Source organism: Clarias gariepinus, chromosome 24 (genome assembly GCF_024256425.1).
Source record: "Clarias gariepinus isolate MV-2021 ecotype Netherlands chromosome 24, CGAR_prim_01v2, whole genome shotgun sequence".
Lineage (NCBI taxonomy): Eukaryota > Metazoa > Chordata > Actinopteri > Siluriformes > Clariidae > Clarias > Clarias gariepinus.
Window position 1 is genome coordinate 13697650 of NC_071123.1, and position 20949 is coordinate 13718598.

General features: G+C 40.6%; 1 protein-coding gene across 1 annotated transcript; it reads right to left on the bottom strand.

Annotated features, from left to right (window-relative positions):
* Positions 1-4331: 4331 nt before the first annotated feature.
* On the bottom strand, positions 4332-5645 carry LOC128512196 (gamma-crystallin M2-like). Its single transcript, XM_053485352.1, has 3 exons — positions 5594-5645; positions 5259-5507; positions 4332-4656 (listed from the first exon to the last, which is right to left on the bottom strand). Exons 1-3 carry the CDS (start codon positions 5603-5605, stop codon positions 4372-4374), a joined length of 546 nt encoding a protein of 181 aa, XP_053341327.1. The 5' UTR covers positions 5606-5645; the 3' UTR covers positions 4332-4371.
* Positions 5646-20949: the final 15304 nt, after the last annotated feature.

Consider the following 20949-nt stretch of genomic DNA (forward strand, 5'->3'; position numbering starts at 1 on the left):
TATAATAAATAAATAAATAAAAACAACTGACATCAGCAGTACACACATTTACAGGATGTGCACATCTATTCCGTGAAAGCTGGCAGTTTGCAGTTTGGAAAACACCAAATCCCAGTACAATATTGTATATGTTTAGCAAAACCATAAAGATGCTGCAGTGTAGGTTCACCGTATGGGTTGTTTTTTGGTCGGTCCACTTGCAATCTAGTACATAAGGGAACGTACAGTATATTCCATATTCCAACACATCCTGTAGATATATATTTCATTTTTATGGCAGTTACTTAAGGGGTTGGGTTGCCTGCTCAAAACCCATTTGTATTCACACACTGCAGATAATTAGAACGGCAATTAGCCTAACCTGCATGTCTTTGGACTGTGGGAGGAAACTGAAGTACGTAGAGGAAATCCACCAAGCACGAGCACAAGATGCAAACTCCATGCAACCAAGACAGGAATTGAACCCGAACCCTGGAGGTGTACGGCGACAGTGCTAACCACTAAGCCACTGTGCCGTCTGTATAGGTTGTGACGTGCTTAAATTATTACCAATAAAATTTACTGATTTCCACCTTTCTGTTGTTTCATATCCTATTTTACTTTAAATGTGATGGTTTTGCTGCACTTGGGATGCAAGATGCACTATGGTAATATTTTCATGAATTAAACAGAGAGATAATGCTACAACACTCTAAAGTTGTGCAATTGTTTTGTGTACCAGAGACAGAAATTGTGTACGGAAAGCTGTTGTGTTCAGTGCCTGTTTTATCTGTTTCGTCCTGTTCTCTGATCAAATTTCTGAGCTCTGTAATAAACCTTCGAGACCATGGATGAATATGCAGTCAGAACAGACATTATGCAACATAAATATTGGTATTCAGTTTTTTGGGATGTTATTCTTTAAAAATTATCCTAAGTTCATTTTATCAAAATAATTCTAACATTCAAAAACAAGGCTGTCCCATGCATTGGTTTGGAGACATTGCAAACTACAGTATATAACAGCTTTTTACAGTGTTACGGTTTCTTCCTGGAAGAGATCCTCACTCCCATCAGGATAGAAGTCTTTTATCTTAGGGTAAAGGTGCTCAGGCAGAAAAGCATTGTATTGATTTGCAGTTTCATTTAAAAGAACAAGCGAGGCTCAAGCGTATGGCTGCAAAATGCCTTCACAACATAGCAGGGTCACCAGACCCCCAAAGTGTAAAATCACTCCTGTACTGTTCTCTTTGAGAATGCCACACATGCACTCAGCCACATCCTGAGAATATAGTGAAGGATGACTCATCTGACCAGATGACCTTTTTCACATCTCTGTAGACCACTGCCTTTGTTTTTTTGGTTTTTTTTCTTTTTTTTTTTTTTTTTTTGCAGCACTGGACTGAAAAAAATGCATAAAGGGGTTTATGTTTTTCAGTCATGTTGATGTGTTGAACCATTTGATCATGTCCTGCTTGACCTGAAGTACTAGAGAAGCTAGATTGATTTAATCAACGTAAATAAATTATAGTTACACACATGAGGCTTTTGTAGAGCACATAGGGTATATATATATTTAGGTATTTGGCAGACACCCTTATCCAGAGTGACTTACTTTTGTATTTCATTATACATGTAAGTAGTTGAGGGTTAAAAACCTTGCTCAAGGGCCCAACTTAGTCCTGGCATTTGAATCTGGGACCTTCCAAACCGTAGCCCTACTGAGCTTTCCCAGACGCCCTTTTGATGCAGAGTGACTCAGTGGTTAGCACTGTTGCTTTGCACCTCCAAGGTCCGTGTTCCATTTCTGCCTTGAGCCTGTGTGGATGGAGTTTGGATGTTCTCCTTGTGCTTAGTGCGTTTCCTCTGGTACTTTGGTTACCACCCAGAGTTCAAAGACATGCACTTTAGGCTGATAGGTGTTTCCAAATTTCACATAGCATGTGAATGTTATAAATACAATGTATGTATATATGTATATGTAATAAATACAATGGTCACCAAAGGCTAAAGATAGACTAGAGAGATTCCTAGACTGATAGATGAATACAGTATATATACACTACAGCCCAAAAGTTTGTAATCACTTGTTTAGTTATTTATTTTCTACATTATACAACAATACTGAGGATTTAAAACATGAAATAATATTCACAACATATCGAATTAGGGAATTATGTAACAACAACAGTCAGTTGTTATTTTAAGACACAGAGGTCAGCCTTTTGAAATAGTTCCTACAAGAACAGTATGGTCAAGAATATTTACAAAACCCATCAAGCACCATGATGAAACTGGCTCTCATGAAGACCAAACTTACCTCTGCTGCAGAAGAAAAGTTCACTTAGAGTTACCAGCCTCAAAAATCATCAACTAACAGCATCTCAGATTAGAGCCCTTATGAAGGCTTTACAGAGTGAAGTAGCAGACACATCTCAATATTACCTGTTTAAAAGAGATTATTGCATTTTGCGTATACTTCAGCATTGCTTGTATATAATGCATATAAAGTAGAAAGAAATAAAAATCAGGAGCGACCATGGAGTTAGAAAGTGATCCTGAACTTTTTCAGCAGTTGTGTATATACAGTATATAAAAAATTTCCAATCCAAATGCAATGGCTTCCTTTTCATTACATTTTACTAATTTGCTTTTATTTAAATCTGACTTGGGTATCAGTATGCCACTCAATTCTCTCAACTTGGTATGACTTGGTATAGTTAGGTGGTGGTCAGTGCTGGTAATTCTGTAAATTTCTCATCATGTCAACACTTATTCTTAGAATTGTTTAAGCTATCTAGCCATTCCTAGAAAAAAACTGTTCCAAGGTTAATCCCAAATAGCATAAAATGGAAAGCTAGTGAGCATAAGTTTACATAACATTATCAGATGCTGAAAGTGCTTCCGTGATTGCTTTTCCAATGTGGATTTTAGCAGGCAACTGCTTTCCTTTTTTCTGGTACTGTGTAATGTATCTTTCTGACCTTACCGGCCTACTTTCATCCATGATTTTATTTGCTGTGTTAATGAATGTTCAGAAATAATGTTTACAGCTGTGAAGAAGCACGTTTGCCCCTGATTTAATTAGGAACCATTGGAGGGCAGTGGTGAGTGGCAGAAGATGTCACTTGGGGGTCTAGTGTGTGTGTGTGTGTGTGTGTGTGTGTGTGTGTGCTGAATCAAAGCTAGCATGTTGACAGCATTTACATATACACACTCACACAATCACACGAATGCCTAGAGCTTTTGCCTCTCATCAGGGGTTTAATAGACAAATAACAGAGCAGCTCAGTTAACAGAGGGGAAAAGATGAGGTTAATTCTGACCTTTGACCTGCCCTATTAACAACACAATTGTAAGAGGTGGCAGCCATGCACATCCTGCTCAAAGGAGAGTTCCAGCACAGAGGCCCTGAGGCATGCACCCTATTGGATCCCAAATCAATGTGCTTTATCCCAGATCACCCCAAAGCCTCAGCAATCCCCCCGATCCAGCTTTAAATAATCCCCATTGCACACGTCCCACCACTAATCCGGGTGACTGACTAATCAGTCATTAACCACATCGATATTGATTTGGTTTCAATCTACAGTATATATCTTTATTTTATGCCAACTAACTTTTGTATAAGTGAAGCTGGAGCAGGTAACTGTAAAGTTATGCTTAATAATCAAAATAATGTTTTAGTGACTAGGCTCCACATACTCAGACACTGGACAAACATAAGAGTAATAAGGATAACTATTATAGCTAAACCTATGAAGAAAGGGAAAAAAAACATTAGGGGTGTACTTTTACAGAAAAATTAATAATAATTAAGTTTTTGTTTTTCAGTAATATAACATTTTAATGCTGAAACAGCAATGGTTATTGGAAAGACAACTTTGGTAATTAACCAGATATTCTTTTTAATCCATGTGAAACTGAGTGGAATAACAACGTATTAGAATGATGGCATTAATGCAAATTTTCTTTAAGAATATTATAGAGGAGATCATGGTTATATAAATGTAATGTGAAAATAATGATCATTTTGCTCTTATAAGGAGGTTTGATGTAGGCTGCAGCTCAGTCAAGCTAAGCAAAGTCCCTCTGGGTAAATTCTCTGTTAGACGTAATGCAGATTTTGTTTCTCCAGTAGTCTGACGTCTTGTTTTATCTTTTTTTTTTTATAAGCAGAAATATTATGACCAATTATGTAGCCAAAGTTCACATATATTTGTACCCAACCATATGTAGTTGTCAATTTGGCTACTTCTACATTATAGAATAAGGTGTTATTAGGTGAAACAAGATTAAAAATATTTAGAAAAAAGAGGAAAGTTACAGTGAATTTATTTATAAAAGCTGTTTATTTAAGATAGCCTTATTTCAATCTTAGCATCATGGATTTTAATACCACGAATCCATGATCCGCCTCATGCTCATGAACCTCATGCCACCCATTCTCATCATTTGCCTGAAGCTCCTGTACTCTCCGGGCCTGAAGTACCACATCTTTCCTCTGTAGTTGGGGTGTTCATACAAGAGCCAGTGACCGTCCATGACATGACAGGACATGCAGCCATTGTACCAATGGTAGCGGTTAATGAAGGAGTCACAGTCATCTGTCATGTCCATCATCCGACCCATGAAGTTCTCCCTGTCGTAAACTCTCATTCTGTAAGAGCCCTTGTGCTGTTATGGAAAAGAATACCATTACTTTTAGGCAAACCTGTATATCTGAGCACATACACTGATCAGGCACAACATAAACACCACTGAGTATCAATCCTAGTGAAAGAATTGTAAGCACCCATGGCTCAAAATAGCCAATGCAGCACAACTAGCTGACAGAAATCCAATGCTGTTCAGGAAAGAAAGGCACCAGAACAACAAATGCATGAAGCCCAAGGCCATGAACAGACAGTTCAAAATCCCTTTGAGCACCAATGGGATGTGTTGGACGAACAAGACCCAACCCTGCATGCCACAGCAACTAAATAATCCACTGCCAGATACCACAGCATACCCCCAGAGGTCTTGTAGAGCCAGCGCTGGTGCCAGAGCTGGTAAGGTGGCATAATGGAAACCTACAAAATACTGGTATTTTGTATAGCGTTGTAAGGTTATGGCTGATCAGTGTATAACATTGTTGTCTTTCTTCTAACAAAACAAATGTAATTGGTCAGCTAATTATCAATTTTTCAAAATGTGTCAGAGCAAGAAAAGCATGAAACTGTGCAGTGCTGTGGTCTCTGGTTTTGAAATTCAAACCACTGCACAGTTAATGACCATACCATAGGGATCATGCGGCAAGACCTGATCCAGTTGTTCATTCCCCAGCCCGACATGCTCCTGTAGTCAGCATATTCACCCTTTCTCAGGAAATACTGGTTTCCCATGAAGTTGGGACGATCGTAGACCATCCAGCATCCACTTTGGACCCTGCAAGAGTAGCAGTGGCTCATGTAATAGGACATGTCAGAACAGTCACCGCTACACTCATAGGAGCGGCCCGTAAAGTTCCTGTCCTCATAGAAGATGACCTGTTGGAAAAGAAAAAAAGATTGCGTTTTAACAAATAAGTTTAGCTAAAGAATTTAAATTTCTTGCATTTCTTGCTGATCTGTACCTTGCCCATCATTTTTGACTTGTCAATTTGTGCTCGTCAGTGCTTGACTGGCTGAACTGATGTCCTGCCAGGTTTAACTCATTTATACCTGTTGAGCCCCAAACAATATGGGATACCTATTGTTTAAACTCCTGACCAAGCAACATAGCTCAGGGGCCCATGGAGAGATGTAGGGCTTTTGCTGAGATTTCATGTGACTTGTTCTTCAGGGACTTTAGAATAGACACCATAGGCAACACAATGTATTTCTGTTTTTTTTTTTTTTTTTTTAATGCATTGTTTTGGTCTATACATGCAGGAGACATGCTAGGGTCATCTATGGTTTTGTTACTGTTGTTACCTGATTCTTGAATACCTGGCTGAAAAGAATACCCTTTTATAATGCATGCTGACACAAATAACAGTTCTACAGTATAAAGTATTTTACGAGAAAAGCCAACCTCGTCATTGTTATCACTTTTTGCTTATAGAAGCTGGATGACTAAGCAAAATGATTGCATGATGAATGCATTCAAAATCAACGTTAGTCCATTTAAGTAACTTTATCCTAGGCATGTTCATGCTGAAGATATGAAGGGCCCACTATTTGTTTTTCTTTTTTACCAGAAAGGTTCATATGGCATCTGGTTTATACTACTGTAGAGATGTGTATTATGACTGCGGTCCTGAAAATCAGTGAACTTGAGTGATATGGTAAGATGCTTTCAAGTTAAGGCCTAAGGTACAGATCTGACTACACTTAACCTGAGCAAAGTCTGGAGCATTTTGTTTAATCCACATTGTTCCAAGGCACTGGATGAGATTTTGAGTACAGTATGGCACACTCAGGCACAGGGTTAGTTTAACCCTAACCCTAACCCACACAGGCACAGTGCGATTGATTGGCATCCCGTCCAGGGTGAATCCAGGGTGTTCTGGAATAGGCATGACCCTGTGTACAGGACAAGGTGGTACAGACGATGACATATTCAAAAACACAATTGTACAGTTCCATGTCTGAGGCCTCCTTCATTGACACACACTGCTGGACTTCTGTATAAAAACTATTTAAAAACTGTTCATTAGCCAATGATGTAAGCCTGGCACGGATTTATGCAGCCTGAGGTCTAAGAGTTAAAATGTGACATCAAAGCATAATGTAAAGGTTGATTTCTTTATTCTCTTTTTCTCTTTTTTAGGCAGCTTGCAAAGCAACCAGATGCATGCTGCCACCAACTGTATCAGAGGTTATGTATGCAAGTATCCTCAGGTCCAGAACAATATTATTAATGTAAAAGGATGACCAGTGGGGGATTGTGGATGGGGAGCAAGCCTACCGGGGCATCATATACTATAAATTAGTCATGACTAGTGTGAAAACATACATTTAAAAACAACACCCCATCTTTGGGTCTGAATCTAGTTCTGGGTATTTAGAGCACTAAATATTAACACAATAATGGTATTTTTTTCTACATTAAATGAACAGGTCTTAAACAGCCGTTAAATGTTCTGATCAGACAGCTGAATGTTTCCAGTCTACAGCCGATTGCTATCTGGAGGCTGGTTTGTTTGTTTGGCTTCATCATGTCCATCTTGCAGCCTTTTTCCAAAACACATGAAAATAATTTCCTACAGAGGAAAAGGGAGGCAGGGGTCTGTGTAGGAGGGACTGTGTGTGCTTTTTGTTCTCTGAACACTGTAAGCCTGAAAAAAGGCAGAAAACAACTAATTTAATAGTAATTTTGGATTATATCCCACTGACTGAGAATGTCCATCTGTAGACACTCATTAATCATGTTTGGACATCTGTGTCTGGCAATTCTCAGGTTGGAGGAACAGAGACAATGTGAGAGCCCCATTCCATCTAGAGTTTCGGACATGTGGAAGTCACTTTTTGCGAACAGTACATCCACAGAGAAACAAAAGGATGGGCATATATTGATTTTAAAACTGCTTTTGACATTTCAATGCCATTATTTAAAAAGATGCCTTTTTCAACAGGTTAATGTTTAACTTTCTAAAAAAAAAAACAAGGAAATGTTCCCACCAGTGCCACGGGTTAATTAATGATGATGTCAAGGATAGTTTGTTTTCCCATCCAGTAGTGAAGAATATCTGAGGAATTGCACTTTGTTACAATACTAAGTATTATTTCAGTGCATTATTTTAGTTTATACATTCTGAAGTGTTTAAAATGCAATCATTTACTGTTACCCACAGCTAGTCACATTTTCAAGCAAAAGCAGTGGAGCACTGCATAAAGTGAGACGTGATTTTTCAATATAAGCAATTTATGCTATAATTCTTATTGTACACTAGTTAATTTCTACTGAGTAATCTGATTGGACAAGAGACATTCTTCAAGTTGTGATATAGAGCATAACACCACACAGATGTTTATTTCTGTGTATGGCTTGCTAACTGGATCTACAAATCTAACAAGATAGAATCCCAAATCCCACTCCTACCCATAATCAAGGGCACTACTTGGTGTTTAAACAAGGGATTGTACACCCTACATAGCATACTAGCTTCTCATTTAATTCTATTTGGGATTAAATCTGGAACCCAGAAGTTAGCTGATATTCTAAAGCGAAATACGTCAAAACATAAAGTAAATCTCGTATGTTTCTGAAGACTGTCCACCACCTCTATCAATTATTATTCTCCTCAACTATTGCAAACATAGTATCAGTAAGAATTTAAACCTTCATTTACTCCTGTTAATTTCTGTCAATAACTTACTGTTGCAATTAACTAATGGCTGTAATTTCTTCGCCACTCAGGCTGTTATTCAGTACAAAAGTCTTTCACCTCTGTGTGACATTGCTTTTCTTATTCTCTTTATAGAGACAGTAATTTGGCTTTTTATTAAATATACGTGCTTAAAATTCTGCCAATATAATGGATATTTTATATTCAAATTAGTAGAACAGTTTAAAATCTGTTTAATATAATTTATTAATATAATATAATATAATTTAATAATCATATAAGTATATTCAGATTAAAGTAATTGTATAATAGGTTATATTACATAAATTATGATATGTATTATAGCTTCACTTGCTAAAATGTTCCTTCAGGGCACTGCTATAATGTTTTTTATTGCATCATTTTTATTACAAAGATGTTCCTATACAGTCCGTTTTACAATTTTGTAATCTGCAGTCATGTAGAAAATGGGGTGATGCTGTATAAACATTATTGCAGCCTAGAGGTAATAAGGGTATTTTTCTGTCCCTTAGTGTTTCTCTTTATGTCTTGCATTTGCCAGGAATGTGTTTGTAGATGTCTCGTCATTCTGCTGTTGGTGGTTTTTAGATGAGTATCGAAGCTGTGGACTTTTTTAAGCTCTTGAGTTACAAAATGCTGCCAGCTCTCATTCGGACCATGGCTCTTTAGACATTTGACTTTTTTAGAGCACGGATGTCAGAGACAGTGATCGAGAAAATGACTTAGATTAGCTAGTATTACACAGCTTGGTGTTGTACTCTGTGATGGAGAGATGTGAGGAAAATCTTCAGTATGGGTCAAACTGAAAAAATACAAGCTTACATAAGGCTTTTTAACAAGAAAATGCTATATTCACCATTCAAAACTACAGTAGAGATGTATAACTGGAGATATAGTCTGTGAACACTAAAATATATTATTCTTCCAGTGTTTTACCCCTTCACTTGCATTTTAAATGCATTAGTTACAGGGCACAGCTAAGATTCTTACATCCCATAATACCAACCCCAGCAACAGAATTCTACAGTAGTACCAGCTAACAGGATATGTGAACCATATGTCCTGACATTCAAGTAACATGATTAAACACATACAATGTGCACATATTCAGTGGAGACGGGTCAGTCACCGTAGGTCACCTCTGGGATCCTGTGGTGAAAAAACAGATAGAGAAAAACTTTATGCATCAGCATAGATGTGTGTGTGCATATGCTGAGTGTGTGGGGTTCATCCATGTGTGCAGCTGGGAGATAATAGAGTGTGGCAGTGGAATCTAGACAAATAAAAGCCACAGCAAATAAAACTAAAAGCAGAGACATAAAATAAAGGCCAACTCACATCAAATGTGTTTCTGAAGCATTTTTCCCCTGACACACATCAAAAGAACATCACAAAGCAATTCTACTTTTTAACGATTTTAAAGATTATTACAATCCGCACCAGTCATGCTGCAAATTGTAGGTTCCTTAATAAGGGTTTAGTTGACATGGTTGTGAATTTTTTTTTTTTTTTTTTTTTGAGGATTCTAATCATACCAGAATGAGCCACATGCATGTTAATGGATTTGCACCAATAAGGTTTTTGTGTGTTTGTAAGGAGTTTTAGAATACAGTATTAGGGTGAAATCAACAAATCAACTAAAACAAACACCTATGCTGAATTAAAATTTTAAAACTGTCACTATATGTCTTCAGTGGACTCACTAAAGACACATATATATTCAGGGTGTTTTTCCACTTCATGTCTAGCAACCCCAGAATTGGCTTCGGATGATCCATGATGTTGATAAACCATTGTGTTGGTGATACTGTAAGTACAGAACTGTGCAAAAGTCTTAAGCTCATTAAAAAAAAATAATAATTTATATAGATTAAATGAAAGAAATATTTACTGCAACAGGCTGCCTGCAAAGTGTATAAAAAAACAATTAAAAATGTTGTTGTTTGTGTAGGAACCTCAGCAGCAACCTCATTTCCCCTCTCGTCTGTTCCAACCACTCAACATTCAGCATCTCCAGTATACTAATCACCAGCCTGATCATCTGTCATCATCTGGACCTGTTTCTCTTTCTTTGTGCCTTAAGTAAAATGTTTTTTAAGATTTAATAATGCATAGGTCACTGTGTGGCTTAACAAACAGAAAAGGCTCTCTGGAACTGCTCAGTTACAGGGACTAAACTCAAAATGAGGACCAAAACTTTCTAAAAATAAGAGCTAAAACCAGTTCTTTAGAATTCCTCGAGACCTATCCCTTAAGACTACATAAAAAATACAAAAAAGTCTGGCTCTTTAGAAGCAAAATATGAAGAAATTATAGGTGTCTCAAGACTTTTTTACAGTACTATATATAAATTTTAAAATAAGCAGTAACCAGAATTCACTACACTAAATATTTTCCAAAGTATTTCTTAGCTTTCATGAGTTAGCCACAGTAAATCACATAAGCAGAAATGCTGGGCATGGAGGTGCAGGCGGCAGCAATGCTGACACAGCTCCAGAGCCCCCAGTTCGACCCTGACCTTGAGTTATTCGCTGAGTTTGTGTGCATAAGCTTCTCTGTTACATCTCTTTTAACATTTCAAACTGCTACTAAAAATTATGTATTTAAGTGTGCCAAATGTTTTTAAAGACCTAGAATGGAATTTTATTTTTTTTTACATGAAACTTGTGATTATGATATTTTGTGACATTTTCATGCGTTAAACTTCTTTGCCCTGGAGATCACATCAGGGTTAATCAGAATAGGATTTATACTTTTTCATATAGCGTTCTGTATTAACAGTCCAGGGGCAGAATCAGAAATCGTTGTTGTCGTGCCTTTAAAGCCCAGTGTGGAAGTAGTGACTGGAACAAAACATGTTCTGTGTAAAAGAGGAAGCTTCCCATTGTGAGATGAGAGTTACACACTTACACTTAAAAAAGCATCTTAGGTTACTTTGCTGTAACCCTGTTACCTGAAAAGGTGGGAACGAGATGCTGCGTGATAACGTTATGGGAACATCTTTTTGTGTTGCCGGTTGTGAAGCATGTGTGTATCAAACACGCCAAATTTTGGCTTATATAACCTCAGTCAGGTGACGTCATCTGATGAGACGCACATGCAGGTTATAAATAGGAGTAAACCGGAAACCGAAAATTCCTCAGATTGATTTTGTCTGAAGGGACGTCCGGTCACGCAGGCAGTGCGGCATTGAAGCGCAGCATCTCGTTCCCGCCTTTTCAGGGAACAGGGTTGCAGCAAAGTAACCCGAGACGTTCCCTTTTAAAGACTACACTTGATGCTGCGTGAAAACGTTATGGGAAGAAGAATACCAACGCTGCCGCACTGCAAGTGTCTGGACCCCAAGGTTGTGTAGCGTGTGCGCACAAGGCCAAGGAGGTATGAGAACCATCTCTGGGAGGCTGACTCTAGGACCCGTAAGCCCGGAGTAGCATGAACATCCAGGCTATAAAATCTAACAAATGTGTGCGGAAAGGACCAACCTGCCGCGCCACACACTTGCTGCAGGGGAATACCTCTTGCCAGCGCAATAGATGAGGCAATCCCCCTGGTTGAATGAGCCCTAATTCCTAGAGGCGAAGTGAGCCCACGCCATAGCAGTGTGACAGGGTCTGTGTAGTGGCGGCCGCCCCCCGGTTGCGGCCCCCATAGCATATAAAAAGCTGCTCTGACTGACGGCACTGGCTGGTGCGGTGGACATAAATCTGAAGAGCACGTACTGGACACAGTAGGTGAAGTTTCTCCTGCTCCGAAGCTGTAAAAGGCGGAGGACAGAAGGCTTCAAGAACAACAGGGTGCATGATTGAGAATGGAACTTTCGTAAGATAGTTCTGGTGAGGATGCAAAATGGCCTTGACTAGCCCAGGGGCAAAGTCAATGCAGGATGGGGAGACTGACAAGGCGTGCAGATCTCCAATCCTCTTCAGAGAGATAATGGCCATCAGAAAAAACATCTTAAGGGTCAGAAGCCTGACAGGCGCTCTAGTGGTTCGAAAGGGGTGTCAATTGCGGTCCGATATGGCACAATTCCCAAACCAGACAGTGATGCAGCCGCTCAGAATGCTCTCGATAGTTCCTCTATAGAAGGTGGTCAGGATCGGTGGTGGAAGCTGGGCCTTTCTCAGTCTTCTCAGAAAGAAGAGGCGCTGTTGGGCTTTCTTGTGTAGGGAGCTGGTGTTGAGGGACCAGCTGAGGTCCTTCTCTAGGTGGACACCCAGGAATTTGATGCTTTCAACGATTCCCACAGAGGAGCCGTTGATGCTCAGCGGAGAATGGTCGCCTCGTGTCCTCCTAAAGTCAACAGCCATCTCCTTTGTCTTGTCAACATTTAGAGACAGGTTGTTGTCTTTACACCAGTCCGTTAGCCTCTGCACTTCCTCTCTGTACGCTGACTCGTTGTTCTTGCTAATGAGACCCACCACGGTCGTGTCATCAGCGAACTTAATAAAGTGGTTCGAACTGTGTGTTGCTACACAGTCGTGAGTCAGCAGTGTACCCAGCAGGGGACTGAGCACGCAGCCTTGTGGGGCCCCAGTGCTCAGTGTGGTGGTGCTGGAGGTGCAGTTTCCGATCCGTACTGACTGAGGCCTACCGGTCAGAAAGTCCAGGATCCAGTTGCAGAGGGAGGTGTTCAGGCCCAACAGGTTCAGCTTCCCAATCAGTTGTTGGGGGATGATAGTGTTGAATGCTGAGCTGAAATCTATGTACAGCATTCGAACATATGTGTCCTTCTTGTCCAAGTGTGTGAGGGCAAGATGTAGTGTAGTGGAGATGGCGTCGTCCGTTGAGCGGTTAGGACGATACGCAAACTGCAGTGGATCGAGTGAGGAGGGCAGCAGGGTCTTGATGTGTCTCATGACGAGCCGCTCAAAGCACTTCATGATGGTGGGTGTGAGTGCAACGGGACGGTAGTCATTGAGACAGGACACAGTAGACTTCTTGGGCACGGGGACGATGGTGGTGGCCTTGAAGCACGTGGGAACGACGGCGCTGCTCAGAGAGATGTTAAAGATGTCGGTGAGAACATCTGCCAGCTGTTCAGCACATTCTCTGAGCACTCTGCCTGGGATGTTGTCTGGTCCAGCAGCTTTACGTAGGTTGACTCTGCGTAGAGTTTTCCTCACCTCAGCTGTAGTGAGACACAGCACCTGGTCGTTCGGAGAAGGGGTGGTCTTTCTCGCCGCCACGTCGTTCTGCCTGTTAAACCGAGCGTAGAAGTTGTTCAGCGCCTCTGGGAGGGAGCCGTCACAGGCAGTTGATGTCGTCCTGTAGTGAGTGATGGCTTGTAAACCCTGCTACATGCGCCGTGTGTCGCCGCTGTCCCTGAAGTGATTGTGGATTCTCTGGGCGTGTGCGCGCTTTGCCTCTCTGATGGCCCGAGAAAGTTTGGCCCTTGCTGTTCTGAGGGCCACCTTGTCTCCCGCTTTAAAGGCAGAGTCTCTGGTCCTCAGAAGTGCACGCACTTCCGCAGTAATCCACGGTTTCTGGTTGGGTCATGAGATGATGCTCTTGGAGACAGTGACGTCATCGGTGCACTTGTTGATGTAGCTGGTCACTGATGACGTGTACTCCTCCAAGTCAGTGAAGTCGCCGTAAATTGCAGCCTCCCTAAACATGTTCCAGTCAGTGCTCTCGAAACAGTCCTGAAGAGCAGAGATGGCTCCTGCTGGCCAGGTTTTCACCTGCTTCAAAACCGGTTTTGAGCGCCTGACGAGTGGTCTATATGCTGGAATTAGCATAACAGAGATGTGGTCGTGCGGCGCTCTGCCCGATATGCGCCGGGGATGTTTGTGTAAACAAGATCCAGCGTGTTTTTCCCTCTCGTTGCAAAGTCCACATATTGATGGAATCTAGAAACCAGGGTCTGAACCACATAGAAAGGGTACAAAGCCCCTGGCACGTAACCCTTATTAGGGATTGGCCCTCGAGTAAAATCCCCTAGTTCTTAGCCACAACTGAGAAGCTCTTATGTGCAGAAGGCCCAAAGGTATCACCGTGGATGCAGCTGCCATGAGAGCTAAGATCTCTGAAAGTGATGAACAGTCACTTTCTGGTCTAGCTTGATTTCCATGAGAGTGTTGAAAATGGATTCGACATGAGCGGGAGACAGCTGTGCCCGGCCTTACGATCGAATCCCATGTGACACCCAAATATGTTGTCCTCTGAACAGAAAAGAGCACGCTTTTCATGGCGTTGGGTCTCAATCCTAAGAAACAAAGATGAGCTAGGACGACATCCTCATGTCGAAGCGCTAGCTCCTGAGACTGGGCCAGCCAGATGTGCGGGTGAGAGAGCTAGACCAAATGGAAAGACCCGATACTGGTAAGCTTCGCCCCTGAAAGTAAACCTCAGGAACCTCCTGTGTTGTGGCAGTCTTTCTATATGAAAGTAAGCGTTCTTCACATTGATTGTCACAAACCAATTGCTTGGTAGGATTTGAGAACAATCACTTTAACAGTCAACATTTTGAAGCTGTATTTATTTATTTTTAGATAGTGGTTCAGCTGCGAAAATCAAAAAATTGGATGCAGCCCCCCGTTCCTCTAGGGAACCAAGAAATACCGACTGTAGTAGCCTGACTATCTCTCTGGTAGGGGAACATGTTCTATGGCCCCTTTTTTTACGCAGCATCGAGTGTAGCCTTTGAAAGGAAACAATGGTCTTCTAGGCGGGAATATGCTTGCTACTGAGGATCCTTGTGCTGATTAGTCCTGCAATGTTCTTTAGCATTGTCATACCACCAGATACCAGTCCTCATTTAGAGCCTCAGACTCCTAAAGTAAAAGATGTTAACCTTCACTAAAAGATGTAAATGGTAGAGATGGGAATGTCCTAAACCAGCAATGACCATAGGATCCTAAGTTGAATGCTGTTCCGGTAAATTCATCCTTCACATTTGCTAGGCAGCCTTGACTGGTTGAGTGAGCTCAGCCAGCTGGCAAGCTCAGATTTTTTTTTTATTTAATGTTCCATTCTTTAACTTGCTGTTGGACTGCAATTTATTTAGATGGTTGGGATTGCAGTTCCTAAAACATTAATTGTGCTTCATTGACCCAAACTTTGTTGCGCTGAAGCTCATTATTGTTTATTTATTGATCTTCTCTAGACCTTGCAGGATATTCTTGGGATAATTACCAAATTAATTGCTCATTCTTATTCTAAATCTAGAGTAGGGCTGATTTTGTAAGAGGCATCTAGAATTAACAAGTATTTTGCTTATCTACATATGCAAATCAACATGATTAACTGAAAAAAATAGAAAGCAATTGACTGTTTTGTGTTTAGCAGTCCATCATCTTATCTTTATATAACTTTAATTCTTATACATTTTATAATAGAGAAAGTGATACCCCTTAACTGCTATGCTAAAATAGATATCCTCACTATGAGACCTGATGTAATTACTACACTGCAAGTATCCACTTGGGTCTTCATTACTGACCAGATGAATATACATTCTTTTTTTTTTCTTTTTTTTAAACGAACTCATTAAATCCCCTTAAGACATAATAATGCAGCAAATTTTTACATGGGCTTGATGTGAACAGAGACAGGAAGCAATTGTGTTGTTGCCTGACAAAAGCCAAAGCCACAAGCACCGTTTTAAGAGGAAATCGGTTTATTGTCTATATTCAGAAAGAATCACAAACTTAATGCTTGGTTAATTATTTTCCAGCAGATAAAATGGCCATGCAATTAGATTTTTTTTTAGATTTGCCAAACATTTATGCAACAACAGTGAATGTTTCATGATCATTTTTTTTACTTCTTATTGCAAACACAACAAAATGCAAATTACAATTATTTCACAGAATGTCCTATGGAAAAAATAAATGTAATTATTTAAGGGTCTTTAAATAAAGACTTGTGATTAAATTAAAAGGCAGAAAACCGACATTTACAGAAGACTTTAAACTTTAAATGAGACTCTTGGCTACATTAAAATAGTGCAAATGTTTTAAAGGATACCAAATGTCCTTAAATGAGGATCCCACTGAAGACGTTATTATAAACATCTAGAGAGTAGAACACCTAAATCCTTGAAAATTGAAGGATAACTTGTCGCCAACTTGATGCATCTGTCTGTTGCAATCGTACACACAATCATTCATAAATGTTCATGAACACCACGTGCAATACTAATAAAGCTAACTTTAAATGAGTGTATAATACAATTTTATATTAAGACTATTTCTAAAGTTTTTTTAAACATTTTAAGCTATGAATTGATTTGCTTTATTAGCAAGATAATCATGCTATTTATTTATATTCCCATACAGATCTTAGATTAAGCAAGGGATTCTCAGTAATGGAACCAAACCCAATTTCATCTATAAAAAAACAGTCATGCAGGATGGCATTAGTGTCTAGAGACACCTGACAGACATTACTAAAAACGTCCCGGGTTAATTTGTACTGTTTCCTGAAAAAGCGGAACGAGATGCTGTGTGAAAACGCTATGGGAACATCTTTTTGTGTTGCCGGTTGTGAAGCATGTGTGTATCAAACACGCCAAATTTTGGCTTATTTAACCTCGGTCAGGTGATGTCATTTGATAAAGTGAACCTGCAGGTTATAAATAGAACTGAACCGGAAACATCCTCAGATCAATTTTGTCCTTAAGGATGTCCAGTCATGCAAGCGTGACTGGACTGGACACCTTGCAAAAGTGTGTGATGCGGCAGGTTGGTCCTCTCCGCACACATTTGTTAGATTCTATAGTTTGGATGTTCATGCTACTTCTGGGCTCACAGGTCCTTGAGTCAAGGATTTTCACGCAGCATCTCATTCCCGCTTTTTCAGGGAACAGGGTTACCTCAAAGTAACCCAAGACGTTTCCTTTTAAAAGCTACACTTGATGCTGCGTGAAAACGCTATAGGAACGAGAATACCAATGCCACCGCACTGCAAGTGTCTGGGCCCCCAGGGTTGTGTTGTGCATGCGCACAATAGTTAAGGAGGTCTCAGACCTAGCTCTGGGAGGCTCACTCGAGGACCTGTTATCCTGAAGTAGCATGAACATCCAAACTATATAATCTAACATATGTGTGCGGAGAAGACCAACCTGCCGCATCACACACTTGCTGCAAGGGGACACCTCTTGCCAGCGCAATAGACAAGGCAATCCCCCTGGTCGAATAAGCCCTGATTCCTAGAGGCGAAGTGTGACCACGTGGCTCGTAGGCTCGTTTGCCTAGTGTCGGCCGCTCCCTGGTTGTGGCCCCCGTAGCATATAAAAAAGCTGCTCTGACTTATGCCACTGGATAGTGCGGTGGACGTAAATCTAAAGAGCACGTACTGGACACAGTAAGTAATGTCTTTCCTGCTCCGGAGCTGTAACAGGCTTTGAGAACAACTGGGTGTATGTTTGAGAATTAAACTTTTGGAAAGTAGTTCGGGTGAGGATGCAGAATAGCTTTGACTAGTTCAGGGGCAAAGTCTGGGCAGGATGGGGAGACTAACAAAGCCTGCAGATATCCAATTCTCTTCAAAAAGAAAATGGCCATAATGAAAGTCTACACGGCTTGGATGAAAGTGTTGGCTTTCTCAGGAAGGATGATGTCCCAGGAGAGAGATAGCCTGCAAGCATCTCTTCTATCTGCGGCATCATCGTATAACCCGCGCTTCCACATTAACGATATTCGAATAAATCAAAGTCGATGGCACGAAAACACGGGATGAATATGGCTTACTCCATGAACAAGTTAACTCATCGTGGAGGTCACCAAATAAGAGGAGAGAGAGCGCCACCTGACAGAAACCTGTCAGTCTAATTTCGAGTGCTTGGGGGAAGCTTGCTCTTGCAGCCAGTCGATATACTACTTTAAGTAACTCCTTATACGCTCTGTCGTCACTAGGGAAGCACTCTAAGGTGGCTATTTCCATCTCCGCAGAAGCGAGAGAAGATTTCTCTTCTGCCCATTCACAAGAAGCGCTGGGGCGCGCTTGAGAAGTGGACGGAGAAATTTCCCGATCCGTCGAGAGCGCGAGAGAAAGGGGGTAAGATTCTGTCTTGTGCACGTCTGCCAGATCCGCACGTGAACCCCAGGAATGCGCCACGGCTCCCGGCTTCTCTTTAAAGAAGGCGAGCCGCGCGCGAAGCATTTTAATCGGGAGGAGGTCAGTGCTTACACTCTCCCTGAAGCCTGAGGAGAGCGTGATTTTCCCCCAAACACTCGAAAAAGAAAGTGTGGAGATCGCCCTCTGAAAGAAGTTAATCACACAGAGGCATTAATCTCGCTTGAAACTCCGCCATAGCGGTAAGTTAAACACTTTCTTAATTTTGCTTGTACACACACATACACACACACACATGCAAACACAAAGCAGTCCTGAAGACAAAAAGATCTGAGGATGTTTTCGGTTCACTCCTATTTATAACCCGCAGGGGCACTTTATCAGACGACGTCACCTGACCAAGGTTATATAAGCCAAAATTTGCCGTGTTTGATACACACATGCTCCACAACCGGCAACACAAAAAGATGTTCCCATAGCGTTTTCACGCAGCATCAAGTGTAGCTTTTAAAAGGGAACAGTGTGGTCATTAAGGATGTTCGAATCTCTTTGAGGCGTACTGCATTACTGGCCAAAGCCATGTTTGCAACATTGTTGCTCTGAGAATATGGGGCTTCTTCCTCCTTGACCTTCTCGACCCTCAATCCTATGTAGACCAATCAAAGCACATGTAGCCCTTAAAGTTCAGAACATTTTAGGCATTATTTGTTTAGCTGTTTTTTTTATATATATATAGAGAGAGCTCAGGATTGTGCAGCATAGAGTGAAATCCTTTTTTTCAGCACAAAATAGGAAATATAATGAGGAAAACTGAGTTTTAGTTTATTTTAACCAACAAACGATTACATTTTGAGTAATCAAAAAATCTTAAAATGGATCAAATAGGCAAAGAAATCGCCCAGATACACAGTTATGTGTTTTTCTGGTTTATAAAAGTAGAGATTATTTGATATATTGATATATTCAAAAACCCAAATACACTGCTTGAAGTCTGAATCCTCCATACTGTATTAATACACAACATGGTCACTTAATATTGATCCTATTATATTGTATTTTTGCATGTATATTCATCTGTGATTTTTTTCCCATTTGAACATTGTAAGGGAGATTTTAAGTTTTTCATGGACAAGGTGTATTGTGCAGTGACACAATACACTTAAAAACTTATTTGACAAAAGTGGACATGTCCCATATTACCAGTTGTTACTCAGCATGTCCAGTTGTTTATCAGTGCTCGTCCAAATGTGACCCAGTCATATCAAGTTAGGTATAAGTCACACAGCTTAGTTTTGCGCTTTGGTCAATAGTGTGCAGTAGATTAAATGTATCAAATCTCCAATTTTGGCAAAATTGGGTCGATAAAATTCCTTATCTTCCTAATTCTTCTACACTATTCAGCCAGTTTTAATTCTGAACATTGTCTTGAAGCATTTTAATGAACACTATTCAAGCTGGTTAACCACGTTGTGATAGAAACAAAAGCTGTAAAAAAAAAAAAAAAAGCTGTACTGCTGGGGAAGTTCTTTTTTAGGAGTAGCAGGGAAATCCTGTTGTCAAAATGAGGCTTCCCTCTTTCTGACTACACCAGAAATATTTAAATGTTTTAAAATGGGATCCTAACTGGGTTTTCCAAGGCCTTCCTTGTAAGCAAATGTACTGTATACTGAGCATATCACAGCAACTGGACATAATACAGTAGAACATTTTGTACCAAAATGGAGCTTTCAGGAAGCTGAAATTGTGCATTATAGGAACACATTAACATTGATTATCCATGATTATCCACTATATTGCAGTAAACAAGATTGACAAGATCATGGGAACCCAAGGTTCACCCGTTCCTGTGGGGACCAGCCTGGAAGGCCAGCCTGTCGCGTCAAATGTCTGAAAAAAAGTCAATGCTGTGTATTGACTATGTACACACAGACTGCACGCAGGCCCAGCAGGCGAAGAGCTCAAGGACACTGACCCAGCCTCCAGACTCCCCAGATCCCAATCCAATTGAGCACCCATAGGATAGACTGGACAAATGAGTCCTATCCATAGAAGCCCCACTCCTTGCTCTGCTGGTTTCCTCTCTCATCCTCACTCACCCTCCCTTTCATTTTTTATTTCTTTCCTTCACTTTCCTTTAATTATTGCCCAAAGACAGAGAAATTCACCTGTTGTGTCTATTTATAGTATTTAACCCTGATTGTGAGTTTTTACAATTATGCATCTAAATATCTGCAAATCTTTTCCATATCTTTCATCATATGGTTTAAAGGTGTGGTATTTTGACACACAGTTCCTTGAAACTGCAAAAGAGTGACATTATGTTATGTTGTTGTGTTTAAGCGCAGGCTGACAATGTACTTTTTAAAGATTGTGTATGACATGTTAACTCGCACTCACTCACTCATCGTCTACTCCGCTTTATTCTGTATTCAGGGTCTCGGGGACCTGGAGCCTATCCTAAGAGACTTAGGGCAGGAGGCAGGGTACACACTGGACAGGGTGCCAATCCATCGCAGGGCAATTTGGGAATGCCAATCTGCAGTCTTTGGTACTGGTAATTAATCAGGCACTGGGTTCCTGCAAATGATTAGTCCCCAGAAATCCCTGATTGGCCTTCTCCT

Excerpts from the sequence above, each read along its gene's own strand:
- LOC128512196 (XM_053485352.1), bottom strand. Across the intron at positions 4,657-5,258 it reads CTTGCCGCATGATCCCTATG|CACAAGGGCTCTTACAGAAT; the intron begins GTATGGTCATTA and ends TTTCCATAACAG.